Below are 16,145 nucleotides of genomic sequence, written 5' to 3' on the forward strand. Positions count from 1 at the left end.
GTCAAGACAATTCTGAATCCATTTTAACCACAACTTTGGCACAAGAATAGCTAAGGCCTACATGGAGTAAGGGAATTATTATTCCCCTTCAACCATGGAGGTCCCAGCTACCACTGTTGGCATTCCTGTGGTTTCTGGTCTTAAACCTGAACTGACACCACGGTCTTCAAGTCAAACATCTTAGAAGCTCTAAGGAATCTCAAGGGCAGAGAAAAGCCCTTACACCTGTGGCACCGTCATTAGCATTGACCTCAGATGACCCCTCTAGACTGATTGAAAGTTTAGAGTTTTGCAGTCTGATAAAGGACTACCTATTATGACTTAGTCTGAAAGAATAACACTCTGGCACTGCTTTTTGCATAATATCATATGCTGTACTATTCGTTTTGAAAATCAATGGATTTTCATCTGTTTTATTCCTTCTACAAGTAGTACAAATATTCCTTGGTTATGTATTAACTCTCTATAAAGTCTCTTTTTTATTTCTATTCTACAGTTTTTAAATATTTTTTTAATTCTAGTTTCAACTACTTTGCTTTTGTAGAATTTCAAATGTGAGAATTTTGGTTTCATCGTTCACAAACAGAGAATGCCTTTGTTTTTTCAAAGTCCCCAGGACATGAAAGTAGAGTTATGCCTTATGGTATTGGGAAAATCGAATTCAAAGCATTTTCAAAGAGTAATTATGGATGTAAAATTCCAACATTCCGAATTCCAGATTCTGGACGTGGGCTGAAAAGTATGGAATGCCTCTGTAGTTTCAAAGCCCTTCATATCAAAGTGGTATACAGGGTAGGAATCTTTCTTTGAATGATTTTATTCAGATTTTTTCAAAAGTAACAATCTTGAAGAAAAGGACATACCAGGGGGTCCTTTCATGTCGTGAAGCTATTCCTCATAGAAATGAAGCATAAATATTCTATCAAAATGCAAATCAGCTTTTTAGAAAATTGAAACTAGTAGTAGTGCAGAAGCTACATGAATGTCTATCTCCTATAGCACCTGACAATGTATGATTTTTATTTTCGAAAAGCTGACAGACTTTCCTTCAGATTACAAATTCTATAGCAAATCCCTTCATGTCTCAATATGAAACTATGAAAATGGGAGCTGAATAAAGTATTCTTTACACTGTACCAAGATGTAGTATTTTTCTTCAGACATTTAAGGCTAAGCTTTATTGTTTGGAATCTAACAACTAAAAATCAGATTTGTAGAGCCTCGGTCAAAAAGGTTTTTAATTAGAAAACCAAGAAACTAACTTAATGTAGCCTTGTGTAAAAAGATGTCCAATATTGCAGCCCCAGCCTCAGGCATGGTGAGTAGTATACAGAGGAATGGCCCGTGTAATCAGGTGTGCTCACCGGCGTGCAACAAATTGTTACCCGCAGAAACGAGGGAACATCAAAGGGAGGACATCCAGCCATTAAAGACGCCGCTGTACAGGTGCGGCTAAGATAGTCGTTACCTCATCATCGCCCGTGATTATTACTTCATCCCTCTCGGCTACGTTTTTATTGCCTTTTTTTCCTATCCTTTCATTTCCTATATAGATGGTTGCAATAGTCTATTGGGATGGTTATGGGTTCAAACCCCGGCTAGGTCATACGAAAAGACTTTTAAAGTGCAACATGCTGATTTCTCTGTTTAGCACTGGGCATTTATGAGACAAAGTATGGTTGTTAAACACACAATACTAATAGTGGACTAGCCCCCTGCTGTAGTGTTTGCATAAATTAATGTGTGGCCCAAGGGCAATAGAAATCGGAATGGGCACTGCCCTATATATATATATACCCTATACGGAAATGTGAGGGAAGGACTTAAAACTTGTTTTCCGTCCCTCTTACTAGTGGAACAGAAGTTAAAACATGCTGGGAAGAATTAAGTACATTTTTAGTCTTACGTGAACAAGAATTATGGCCTCTTCTGCATTCAGTTGTATCATACTTTTTACTACCATTTGTTTGTCTACTGCTTACTTCTTAAGTGAAAATTGTGATGGAAACAGATACTGTGTTTAAAAAATGTGTAAACTGAAAATGTTTTCTTTCCTTTTACTACCATTCTGTTAAACCACAAGTCATGTTACTTTGTGAGTACAAATTGTGAGCTAAAGTTACGTGTGAAACAGAAACTGTGGTTTCAAAAACATTTGCCTGGGAAGAAACTATTATTACAATCTGTAAACTGAAAGTGTTCTCATACTTTTTACTACCATTCAATTTCCTGAGTAAAAATTGTGAGTTAAAGTTACGAGTGAAACAGATACAGTTGTTAATATAAACACAGATCCTGATGTTAAAACAGGTGCCTGGGAAGAAACTATAACAACACAGCAATCTGTAAACTAAAAGTATATACATATATGCTCTTACTTTTTACTACCATTCAGTATAACCACAGGTATGTTTGTGAGTAAAAATTGTGAGTTAAAGTTACAAGTGAAACAGATACAGTAGTTAAAACACAGATCCTGATGTTAAAACATGTGCCTGTGAGAAAGTGGGGCACACAGGAGGCACATAAAGGAGGCCGCCACAGCAGGAGACTAATTAGTCAGCTGGGTGATGATTATGTACCATCAAAGGGTGGGGAGTTGTCTAACTTAATTATAGGACAATCACCCGAACAAAAGACATGGCTGTCATGCAACAATAACCCTGCTCCCGTTCTTTTTATTCTTGCGGAAAAGTAAAAATAATGCTTGTTTTTCTTTCATCAAGTAGACTAATGTACAAGATGAGAGAAGCGGTGAAAAGAGGAAAGGTCACTTTTTAGTGATGAGTTTTTAACTGCGGCAAAGTCGGGTTTTTGTCTGTTGTGGTCAGTGTATTGTCCAGAGGAATGGATAGCCAAAGGGTCTGCTGGTAGCAGAATTTCAATGATGATATGATTCATCTTTCAAAGGCATGAATTTTTTAAATGCTGTATATTAAAACTGTTTTTATTTTTACTTCTAAAGCAAAACAAGGTCAGTTTATATACATATACCGTAGGATATGGACTTTTTTAGTTTCTGGAAATTATCATCGGGGTATTGTACTGTGTATTTGTAGATTGATGTATTTTCCTTGTGAAATTAGATTACCTGCCAATTATGCTAATAATTCATTTCCTTGATTTGATGATGCTATCATGTATATAAGATTGAAGCATAGAATAACTATCATACATTATGTAAATTTACTACATGTATTTATTTGGTTAAGGTGCAATTTGATAAAGTTCGCCCACCCTTGAGTTCATGTTGATGGGTCTTCTTCAGGACAGGATTTGAACCCCTGACCATGTAGTCCTGTATGATCACTACAAATGGTAGTGGTACCAGGCTGGGACTGGAATGCCTGACCTAAGTGTAGTCCTATGATAAGTAGTATGACACTACAAGTGGTAGTAGTGTCAGGCCTGGATTCAAACCCCTGTCCTTGTAGTCCTGTCCTGTAGTACTATAAAAGTGCTTAAAGATACGCTGGGATTCGAACCCCTAAACTTGTAGTTCCGCAAGTATGCTGTGTTGTTCGTTCATCAGTTGACGAGGACCGCTTTGTCATCCGTTGGGTTGTGTGAGGTAGTCTCAGGTAGTTCCTAGAACATTACATGTATAAAAGTGCTAGTATACTAGTGTTAGGCTGGGATACGAACCCCAGGTGTTGTAGTCCTGTATACTGAAAATGGTGACAGTGTTATGCTGGGATTGGAAACCCTGACCTTGTACAAGTTGTAGTTCTGTGGTAGTTGAGCCAGGCTGGATGACCTGTCAGTGACCCTGCAGGATGTCAGCTGACCCATGGTCTTTGGACAGACAGTGGCACCCTAATGGAACCAACCCTGGACTGGTGGAGAGGGGTCACTGCTACACCTGTCAGTGCTATTATGTATAGGACATCAGTAAAAGGGTCACCGAATTGGCGTCGCTGTTCCCCCTGTGCTGTTAATACTTAAAAAACAGGCTAGATGAAACCACATTGAAAAATTGAGCTAGAACCATGTCCTAAGGATGAGATATAAGAGCTAGCCTCTACCAGGCTCCACATGTACAGGTCACTGGAAAAATAGTAGAAAGTGGCCAAATAAGACAGAAAACACGCCAGAGGAGTTAGATGGCAGAGGAGTACAGTTTACGACCTAAGGAAACTGTACTCCTCTTCCATTCAACTCCTCTGATCTGTTTTCTGTCTTTTGGGCCAATTTCTACTACTTTTCCAGTGACCTGTGGAGCCTGGTAGAGGCTATATAAGGGCAGTTCCAGTAAAGTTCATCTTGAATGAGCAACAACAGCCAGGATTTGATCAACTCCCAAACTCTAGCTCCATATTTACTCCGAGGCAGGGTAAAGAAAAGGTGTCCATAGTGTCCCTGCCATTTCCCCTTTGCCTTTGCCACCTGGATGGCTCCATATATGACAGTCCATCTAAAAACCATTAAGGAGACAACCCCTGGGCTTGTTTTGCAAAGTGGGGTCAGCCACTGTCACCTCTACTGGACCTGGAATATACAGGGGATATACATGTATTTCAAACAGAAAACATTTAACAGAGGTGATGCATTTTAACTTGTCTAAGACTAAGAGATTCCAAACATGAGCGTCACTTTCTGACATGAAAAAACAACGCTTGAAATCTGGAATTTCCTTCCGGCAAAGTTTACATGATAACTTTGTACATGACAGAAATAAAGACATGAACTGAATAGTTATGTATTGGAGAAAGAATGCTCTTTTAGTGGACTTGAAAGCCTGAACTTAGAAATGTTCAAGCATTACCAATATTTGTTGAAATGTTGCGATTCAAACATGGTATCCTTAAAAGTTTGAAAATGGCTTTAGACATATTGCGAGACATGCTAAGAATGCATTTTGTACATTTGAGTCCTCTGTTTTGAAACACATGCTTGCATGTCCTCAATTGTTATGAGGACAAACATATTTTCTGTAAACTTGTGACAACGTAAAGCTTGCAATTATTTAGCCCTTTCTCTATTCCAAGACTAGAGAATAATGTTCTGTTGTAACTTGTTTTGTATGATTTTACAATTCAAATAGAATGTAAAAGCTGTACAATGTATATTGTCATAACTTGTCGAGCAAATCGCACAATATTACCCTGAAAGAAAATACCCAGTCAGTCCGAGACTGACTTGAGTACCAAGTGTTCAGGTCCTGCTTTAAATGTACCCTCGAACAAAAGAAACTATGTCAAACATGTGACGCCGTCAGCCAACCGGTTGGAACAGGTGTTGGGTTGCAGGTTTCCGCTCCGTTCCTCCGCTAATGAATGCGGAGTACCCTCGGACAAACACTGTTGGGTTTCGAGTTGACTTCACCTGAATACGGAAACAGTCAAGAGTTACTGAGAATACAAGGTTTTCACAAAGCAAACTGCTGTGTTTACCAGTGGGCAGTCTATTGTACTCATGTCTTCGTGAGAGCAAAAATTGTCTGGATTTAGGCAATGTTTTGAAAGTACAATTTTTTTGTGGCTGTATCTGTACCAATCTTTCCAAATGTTGATGTCTTCTACTTTGTCCTTAGACCATGCCTATTCCATCTGTTGGTTTACAGACTTCAAAAAAGAATATCACTAAACTGAAATAATTGTTAGAACTTACTGGAAAAATCTGCACCTTGGTAACCCAAGTTTTAAGGAGGTGAAGTTAGAATGTTGCACCTTATAATTGCCCTCCTAGCCCTCTCCTTTCATATTGTCCGCTTGCAGAATTATTTTTGCTGAAAGAATTTGAGAACCAAGACATTGAATTGGTGCAGCCTTTTTCTCTCAATATCAGGAAATTTCAGCAATTTGAAAAAGGCATAGAATCTGAAAAAAAGATGCAGCAATAATGCACAGAGCCCGCAGTTTTGGAGGGTGTGAAAAAAAGCTGCAAATGGCAAACGTTGAGATTACCAATATCATAACGCTCTTTCTGCCTGAAGTGATGCAATGCTGTAAACATGCCTCGGACAGTCATGATTTACGACCGTTTTAGCGTTTGGGTGATTACGCTAAAAGATTTAAGCCAGATACTGAATACTAAGTGACATAAGTACAAGATAAATCTTTATTAGTCGCAGAATCGGAGGCCAGTTTCTTTTCATAGCACAACTCGATATAGACAGATCTACTTGTCTTTGTCAGCAACAATTTGGTATATAGAACACTTTAGTGCAGACCTCTCTGATCGTAGGAACGTCAGAAGTTGACGCGACGTTTGAGAGCCGCAGCATCAAACGCCATGTTGGTGAAACCGGCATAAATTTTTGATGAGGCGCGTTAAAATTTTAGCAGGAGATCAAGCGCGATAGCGCCGCTAACAAATTAATAACATCCAAGCATAGAGGTGTGCAAAGCCTCATTTTAAATGTAACGCATAATTAATAATCAAGATCCTTTTTTCGTGTTTTGTAGATCTTTTCAGTATTTCAACCCCATGATACAGGATTGATAACAGAATGTAACACTTTTGAAACCTGATGAGTAGTCTATTGATATTGCATATGCATAATTTTCTATACACTAATCATAATTTGGGTTCACACATAACTCTTTTAGCTATTCAGTATCCAAGAGGGTTATACTGTTGGTGCGTTTGTATGTCTGTGAACAGCATGGCTCGAGAGGCCTTGGATGTATCCTGGTGATATTTGGTACAAAATGTAGGTGGGTAGGGTTCAGGAAAACAAAGGTCAAGAAAACCGTACAGAAATCTTTGGTGTCTGCTTCCGATTGTCTCAGTTCAAACTGAAAGCATCTAAGAGTTTCTCTTCTTCTACATCTTCCTTTTCTTCACTGCTATTTTCCCAACATCTTTAACCATCAGAATGCAGAAAAGCATACAGAAATCTTTGAGTCTGCTTCCGATTGTCTCAGTTCAAACCGAAAGCATCCAACCAGAGCTGTAAACATCATTTTTGTCTACTAGACAGATCAGGGGATGGTGCTGAGTGTGTAATTTCTTCAATGCTATTTTCCCAACATCTCCAAACACCTTAAATGCAGAAAAGCGTACAGAAATCTTTGAAGTCTGCTTCCGATTGTCTCAGATCAAACCGAAAGCATCCAAGCGGAGCTGTAAACATGGTTTCTCTGTCTAAACAGATCAGGGGATGGTTCTGAAAGCCTGTGGAACCACTGAGCTGTGATGAACTGCTCACCGATTAGTCATCCCAATTTAACTCCTCATGTAGACTTTCCGCCATGCTCCCCACAACAGGCACAATGTATCAGTTTACTCAAGAGCCCTGTGAATGGGGTGTTCGGCTTCTGGGCAGCTTTCTTGATCTTTTGATGCTAAGGAATGCTTTCAATTCTTTGCGAGGGATATTTTCATGACCATGTTATATAAATCGTAACTGTTTAGCCATAAGCATAATTGATTCTTACAAAGAGCTCGAGCTTATAGTATTGAAGAAATGTGTTTTTTTTACATCTTTTTTTTCTAAGGAAAAAGCAGCTCAAATTGCAATGAGTTTGGTTGTTTTTTCTTGGAGGAAATACAGTAACGAGTAAGTGTACAGGTTATAAACAGCTAATATATAAAATAACTAGAGTTCGGGGACCTCATACCTCCATGAAATATTTATTGCTTTTTTGTGGATGGTATGTATGTTTATAGTTGGTTGTATTTGAGAGTAAAAGTTATATATGTTATGGGAAAGAAGTGGTGTAATCATTCAAATATCGCAAACGGGAACAAAATATAGGTGCGAATACCACAGACAGCAACCACTCATTTTCCAAGACAGGCATTATGTTCTACATACTGGGTAAAATCGCAACTGTATGCTTTGTCATAATATGACATATGACAAATTCAATAATGAAATACAATACAGGATACAAACACATCATCAACACAACCAAAAGGACATGAAATATCCGTCAACCAATACCTACATGTAGGATACGGGGACAAGTTGATGCCCGATATATAATAATGCAAGTACTTACCAACACAACATCAGCATAAGCCACGCGGAGCACAAAATCTAACAGCGCAAACGAAGTATAACACACCAGGCCCCCAAGTGGCTAAATACAAAGTTATTTATCATATTCAAATTGCCCAGCATCGGGAAACAGTTGCCCAGCATCGGGAAACAGTTGCTTTAAGGAGTTAAATGTTACATTACCCTAACCAGTTGCTATACGCAACAACTTTTCAGATAAGGGATTACCTAACACATCATACGTCGATGTAGGTTAGACATCCAGGTAATAAGATACGCCAAAAATAGTTACTCAAGCAACTGGATATGGTTTTGAAACGGTCAGACGTTTCGGAAAGAATCCACTTTCCTTCGTCAGTGACACATCCACATATTAGATATGTAATACATCCAATTACATACTAACGAAATGTCCGCGTAACGCAAGGCGCACCACAAAACATCTAACAACACAAATGGAATATAACATACTGTGTCCCCAAACGCACAAGTACATACATGCAATTTATTATCACAATCCAAATTGTCCGCCTCCCAAAACAGATGTTCTAAAATGTTGGGCTGGGCAAACAGCGGGTCTAATGTGCCAACTGTTACAAATATTTCAAACAATCCTAAGCAGACATAAATAAAACTACTGGGGGTTCCCCAAACAGCTGTCATAGAAATCACCTCACTATCTGCTTGCAGCTAAGCCCATTAACAAACACATAAAGCACGATGCTTGTTCCAATATATCTCAAATATAGGGGTGATTTCTGATATTATTACATCAATTATAACGACGGATATGGCTCCCAAAATCTCATCGATTCGAGCTTTCATCACACCCCACCAACACAACAAGTATGAAACCAATCCATCCAGCCGTTCTTGAGTAATCTTGTACACAGACAGAGACACATAACACACCGCACCAACACAACAAGTATGAAACCAATCCACCCAGCCGTTTTTTAGTAATCTTGTACACAGACAGCCAAAACTCGGGATTCCCCAAACAGCTGTCATAGAAATGACCTCACTATCTGCTTGGAGCTAAGCCCATTAACAAACACTTAAAGCACGATGCCTGTTCCAGTATATTACAATAATAGGGGTGATTTCTGATACGTGCATCGTTTCACGACTGTGTGCAGGCACACCAAACCGTATGCGAATATTGCAAACGGGACATCAACTATAGTTGCGATAATCACAGACAGTAACGACTCATTTTCCAGGACAAGCAATATGTCATACATATTAGGTAAAACCGCAACTGTATGCTTTGTCATAATATCACATACGAGAAAACCAAGGAACCAACGTGCATCGTAGGACGACTGTGAACACTGGGCACACCAAACCATATATCAATATCGCAAACGGGAACAAAATATAGGTGCGAAAACCACAGACAGTAACCACTCATTTTCCAAGACAGGCATTATGTTCTGGGATAAATCGCAACTGTATGATTTGTCATAATATGACATATGACAAAAACACTACTGCAATACAAGAAATACAATACAGGATACAAACACATCATCAACACAACCAAAAGGACATGAAATATCCGACAACCAATACCTACATGTAGGATACGGGGACAAGTTGATGCCCGATATATAATAATGCAAGTACTTACCAACACAACATCAGCATAAGCCACACGGACCACAAAATCTAACACTTAGTAACAGCGCAAACAAAGTATAACACACCAGGTCCCCAAAGGCACAAGTGGCTAAATACAAAGTTATTTATCATATTCAAATTGTCCAGCATCGGGAAACAGTTGCCCAGCATCGGGAAACAGTTGCCCAGCATACTAACGAAACTTCCGGGTTACGCAGCCCAAAACAGATGTTCTAGAATGTTGGGCTGGGCAAACAGGGGCACTTATGTTACAAATATTTGAAACGGTCCTAAGCAGACATAAATAAAACTAATGGGGGTTCCCCATACAGCTGTCATAGAAATCACCTCACCATCTGCTTGCAGCTAAGCCCATTAACAAACACATAAAGCACGATGCCTGTACCAATATATCTCAAATATAGGGGTGATTTCTGACATTATTACATCAATTATAACGACAGATACGGCTTCCAAAATCTCATCGTTTCGAGCTTTCATCACACCGCACCAACACAACAAGTATGAAACCAATCCATCGAGCCGTTCTTGAGTAAACATCTACACAGACAGAGACACCTAACAGAAAATATAACCTCCATTCCATGACATTTCATGGAGGTAATAAGGCAAGCTCTCACTGTTTTTGTTTATTGTTGACCCATGTTCCAATGTATATGTTCTCTTTATGTTTTGATTTAGAAAAAGCACAAAATCTTGTGCTCCTCACAAGCATCATCTTAGTATGTGTAACAACTAACATGAAAGGTTTTAATTATATGATCATACGTTTGAATGTATCATAAAAGCCACTACTGCTACTTCTTACAGACCTAAACAAAAGGCATTGTTGGTTTAATGTTGTTAACATGACACCTGTGGTATGGAGTTAAGGCTAATTACCAGTGTTTTATGTAAACAATGGGACAACAAAAGGGCCTGCTTACCTCAGCACACCTGCATCAGTTGATACACCTTGCAGCGGTTATGTATTTTCTCCTTAGATACATCATTGAACTTTTAAACTGTTTACACCAATAGAGGTGTAATTAAACTTGATTACCTGTTTGAATTCATCACCCCTGAATTTGGTGTCAAGAGTAGTTGGGCTATGCAGACACTGTTATAAGTTTACAGAATATTCAATATTTTGTCATGATTAGATGATTGTACATTTTTACATAAATTCATAATTTCTTGGCAAGCAAAACAGACAATACTGACGTCATAGTCACTCCAAATAACCCATAAAGTACATTTACATATTTTAGTGCATTTCCACATTTTCAACCAATAATTCACACTATGTTTGAGAAATGTTCTGTGATATGTCTGTCTACAGTATACATATACTTCCTCAAATTTTAAAGTCTTGTATTTTTTGTCCCGCAGAAATTCTCCTGGATACCCGTTCTATGTCAACTCTGGGAGGTTGGACTACATATCCAGTGTCAGAAAGAGGAGGGGTGAGTACCACTTCTGTCTAACATACAGTAACTGTAAACTGGCAAATTCTGTACACAGACATAGAGTTGTTGCCATCTGGATGAACTTCTTTCGTTCCTTCTTTCCTTTTTTCTTCCATTTTTTTATTTGTTGCATTTGTTTGAATTTGACTTAGTTGTGTCATTAGAATGCCTTGAAATATGCACACTTCCCACTGTTGAGTGGTCTGTTGTTTCATACAACTTTCCTGTCAACAAAGGAACGTGTGTGAATGGAATTGAACACCTATGGTGGTTTACTGGAATTGTTACAGATGTTTGTAGACTTTGCTGTCTATCTGTGGTGATTTGTGATCCCCACAAAGCTTTGAAGATCTCCAACTACGACTGTTGATTTGGGGAATCTCTTTATTTATGTTCAGTCTTGAGAAGGTAGGCTACCAGAAATAAGGGGACTTGGCCACGGCTTACTTGTTCACCAACACCTCAAATGTGAGGAAATGACACAAATATGTTGAAAATTAGTTACAAATATCAATTTATTGGATATCTTAAAATTCAGAGTATTTGCAGTTTTGGTGCCAAAATTCTACATTACATACCTTTAAGTAATCATAAAAGGAAAATGATTTGCTATACATGGCTGTCTGAAAATCCCTAAATTAGCTGCTGCGGAATTTTCGATGGTTTAGCTCATAACAAGTTCCCATGGATACCAATAACAAAACTTGTCATGCGTGTCAGCTACAGGTAAGCTTTAAGAAAACAGAGGCAGATGAGAATACACAACCGGGATTTTTTCTTTTGTTTTCTCCAGACAATAGAATCTTTTGTTATCAAACACCCTGTTCCAAACTGCACTTATCTTGTGTGTCAAACAATAGGCAAACAAAACATCCTGTAGATCTCACCTGGCTATTGTAGCTACTGCGAAAACCTCCTTTTGCCACCTTACCCAAAATTAAAGCCACACCAAAACTAGATAGTAATATCCAACGTTTGTCTTAAGGAAATAGTTTTCTTTAGACTAGCTTTTTTTGTGTTGTGACTGTGACAAATTTCAGAAATCAAAGCAGAAAGAAATGTATCTTCGAAAAAATGTATTACCACATTTGAAATTAGAACATTGACAGTATTCATTGGAACAATGAGTTTGTTTGACTAATGAGTATAGGTTTGTTTGAAAACTCCAGTATAATTTTCTCTGCCCCCACCTTGAATTCTGTCTTCCCGTCCTTAGACATAAATCTCCTCCCGCAGCTTTCCAAAAGTTTCCAATTTTGTTTTCTTTTCTCATAACCTAAAAGTAATCCTCTCCCCAACAATGGGAAAGATATTTTGCATTGACCACATAGAGTAAAGTAGAGCCACAGGCAATTTATATAGGACCTTCCCAACAAAGGGGAGATTTTTCTCTGTTGTGAACCAAGAATAGACACAGAACCGGTTTTGACAATCGCAGGAAGAGACTTCTTTATGGAGATCCTCTGGAATCTGTACAGATCTGTTTAAGGCACCCCCACAGTTCTTAAGGTGGGGGAATTTACATTCCAAGGTCTTAGAAAAGCCTCAGGTGAAAACTTAAGCCCTCACCTGTGTCTAGGAACAAAGGTGTGAATGTCACTTATTTTTGTCAGTTTTTTTTTTTTTAATTCAGACAATTTGACAATTTCAAAGAAATGATAATTTAAAATAAGACTTCTTTTTCTGTTGGACTAGAAGTTCATCATCTGCCAAATCACTTAAACCCCTTTTTGCCATGACAAAAAATATGTTGCATGCCGGTTGGAAATGAATATGTAGCTTTGGTTAGGGACATCTCTCAGGTGGGACGTTGTATGGAGGCCCTGTGTTTTAGGATAGGGACACCTTGAGCACACGTACCAAAAAAAGTGGATGCCCTTCCCAGTGTGAGTGGATAAAACCTTACAGTTGGTATATATAGGCTACAGAACCTTCAGTACGTTCGAAGTTGGTAACCTCAAAAACAGAAGAAGACCTCTGTGATTGGTTCCACACAAGAGGAGCTGTAACCATGGTTACACACAGCCGTTGCCATGACTACTGATGGGGGCTGGAAGCTTTAACCTGCTTAGCCCTTAAGATGATAAAGAACACAATACCCGCATCTTAAGTGAGAAAACCTGCATCTGCGTCTAAGGAGTTTAAGTCTGGAAGTAAGGAGTTCTTAAGGAGACCTATCCCAGGCCTGCTGTGCCTGTCAGGAAAGTGCCTTTGTTGGTTCAAATCCTCCCAAGATATGTTCAAGACTTCCGTTCAGGGTTCTTTTCTTGATTGGTATGCACATGGAATAAGACAGGATTAGGACATACCAAAACTATGGTATAGAAAGTTGGAAAACTAGACTTCAATAGATTTATGTTTACAGCATTTTGTGGCACAGCAAATATCAAGAACTTTACATTGTTTCACATGCAAAAAGTTTGTATGCTCTTTTGTCAATTTTTGGGAACAGTAATTTTTGTTTTACTATAGTTTTAACTTAATGTAAACCTCGATAAAATTGCAATGCAAAAGAATGTACTATTTACATAACATTATAAGGATGACAATCTGTAAATAAAATTATGAGTTTTCTTCAAACTAAAATTGAACAACAAGAAGTTTAATGATAACATTCACTACTTATCCTTTCAAACCCAACATGTCTTTCCCCAAAGACTTCTACAAACTACGATTAGTCAATCCCCACAAAAGGCACTTTTTCGCTGCTATTGTACAACCGCACCACTCAGAACCCACGACTGTGTACCTCCGACCTAGCGCGCGGCTGCAAAACTTTACCTGCTAATTTCTTCAGTTACAAATAAGCTTTCACCAATCTAACTTTTGAGATCAGTTCCGCTGGCTAAAAGGGAATTTCTCACCGCTAAAAACATGTGTCCGTGCAGCCGTTCATTTTTGGCTCGGATCTCTTTTAGGGTGTCCACTCGCGGAGTAATACATCAATGAGACCTTAGATCACATTTTCCCCTGTACCCTGTGAGTGTGCAGTATAGTACTTAGACTTAGATCAGATTTTCCGTGTACTTCCCTGTGAGGCTGATTATGGAAACATGGCCGCCTGCCCGGCTCCCAGTAATCCTGCTTGTAAGGCCGTGGCGTCAGTAACAAGACATGTGCAGCCCTGTCTTCTCCCATCATCACCTTGTATTGGGTTAGACAGGACTTAACAGGGACGTCTGAGGAGATAACTGAGAGGTCAGAGGTCTGGTAGGATATTACAGGTTGTTAGCTGCAGGTGGGTGGGTCTGGGATTTAGAGAAGAAGAGGCCTTATTGGCTGGCTTTATACACACGTTTTCGAGTTGACTCGGAGTACGCTCTGTCAGAGTCCAACTCTGGAGCATTCTGTTCGCATAGGGATTTGCAAAGTGACCTGGAATGACAGCTGCAACCGTAGTATTGCCCTGCTTTGAATCATATACAACAAGGTATCCAAAAACTCTTAAACAGATACCGAAAACTTATGGCATTACGAGTAAGAACAAATTTTCGAACTTGCACCAAGTGCCTTCACTCATTTTCATAGGACCCCTGACGGAAGACTTATGGCATAAAGAGTGAATGAGGAACAAATTTTCAAATTTTGCCCCAAGTGCTTTCACTGAATTTTCATATGATTCCTGCTCTGAGCATTGCAAATACTTACTGGGAGTTGACCCCATGCATTTACACTCAAGAAATCATGACGACTCAGAAATGGCATATTGCACCAAGAAGTACAGCTACTTTCATAAGGTCAAGTACAAACTCAATCAATCAACCATCTGCGAGCATCAGTGCTGATGCATTGGGACAGCTCTCTCTTGGAAGTTCTAGTTTTGGCACCAGACTAAGTAACACTTGTCTAAGGTGACTTCTTAGCCCTTTTCACACTTCAAGCCCAAAACACAACATAAATGTACGTACAATACTATACGCACTTACTATACAGTAAACGCCAACAAAAGCAATTCTGAAATAAAGGAGATTATGGTTAATACAAAATCCATGATACAATCCTGGAGTAACATGGGTTTCATTATCTTTCCTAGTAGTAACAAAACAATCTTTTATGTATTCAAAATAAGTTATAGATAGACAAGATGCCACCCTACCCCATCATTATGTCTGTCATCACAAGAGATTATGCAAATTGAGTAGTCATAGAAAGGTGTCATGCAAAATTCGTAGGCTACAATGTAATTGTTAACACAGGTGTGATCACGTTATCAAAAATAATAATTTGTATAGAGAAAAAATTTGAAAAAAAAAGACAGGATATGTTCACTTTCTGTAAAATTTGTTTCCTCCCCAATACCCCCCCCCCCCTCCCTATCATCAGACTATCGGATCAGACAGGATTTAACACAGCTGTCATAAAGAGATTATGGCAAAGGTCATGGGATTTTCAAAAGGTCACAGATCACCTTTGGGTGTGGCAGGGTCTTTACTCACATAAACTGAGAACATAAAATTGACCCACCAAAAGTTATGCAATAGCTTTTTTCTTTTATGGGAAAATTAAATCATTGCAGTGGGGGACTCAATACACTCAAGAACAATGGAATGAATAGAATTTCCAGCTGTGAACTTGCAGCCACCTTTTAAACAGCAGAGTCTACCCAAACAGGTTGTTGTATAGCAAAAAATGCCAAATTTTGGTGTATTTTCTTTCTTAACTTCAGAAACAAGTTATCAAGCTTGTATGGTCCTTGTCCATCTGATGCCTTGGTTGTTCGTCTGCATGGGAGGTCCGTACAACGATTTACGCTAAATTCGGGATGGCTGACTACGCTTTAAGTTAAATACACGAAGGATACCAACACTTTACGCTTCATCCCACCACGAATTACGTCAAATGAAATAGCTTTCCTGCGAATTACGGGAAATTATAAAGGCCTGCCTTCGCCTTACGGAAAAAAACATGCAGACCCTCTTGGTTAGGTCAGGAAAGGGTAAAAACCAGAAAGTACCCTCATTAGCTTATGCTGTGCCAGTGTGGCAGGTGTGGCCACATGTGTCATACAGTACTAACAGGTCCTTCCTACAGGTCATTTGGCATATTCTCCAAGCAGAGGTTGGGTTGGGGGATTATTACTAGCCAGGTCCCCTCCCCTCCCCTCT

General features: G+C 39.0%; 1 protein-coding gene across 1 annotated transcript in view; it reads left to right on the top strand.

The window, feature by feature from the left end:
- Positions 1–16,145, top strand: part of LOC118430062 (ephrin type-A receptor 5-like) — a 154,897-nt gene that overhangs the window by 7,111 nt on the left and 131,641 nt on the right. The window contains exon 2 of the mRNA XM_035840770.1: positions 10,964–11,037. Within this exon, the coding sequence (XP_035696663.1) occupies positions 10,964–11,037 (74 nt within the window). The remainder of the gene's footprint in view (positions 1–10,963; positions 11,038–16,145) is intronic.

The sequence above is a fragment of the Branchiostoma floridae genome, chromosome 14, assembly GCF_000003815.2.
Source record: "Branchiostoma floridae strain S238N-H82 chromosome 14, Bfl_VNyyK, whole genome shotgun sequence".
NCBI classification, from domain to species: Eukaryota; Metazoa; Chordata; class Leptocardii; order Amphioxiformes; family Branchiostomatidae; genus Branchiostoma; species Branchiostoma floridae.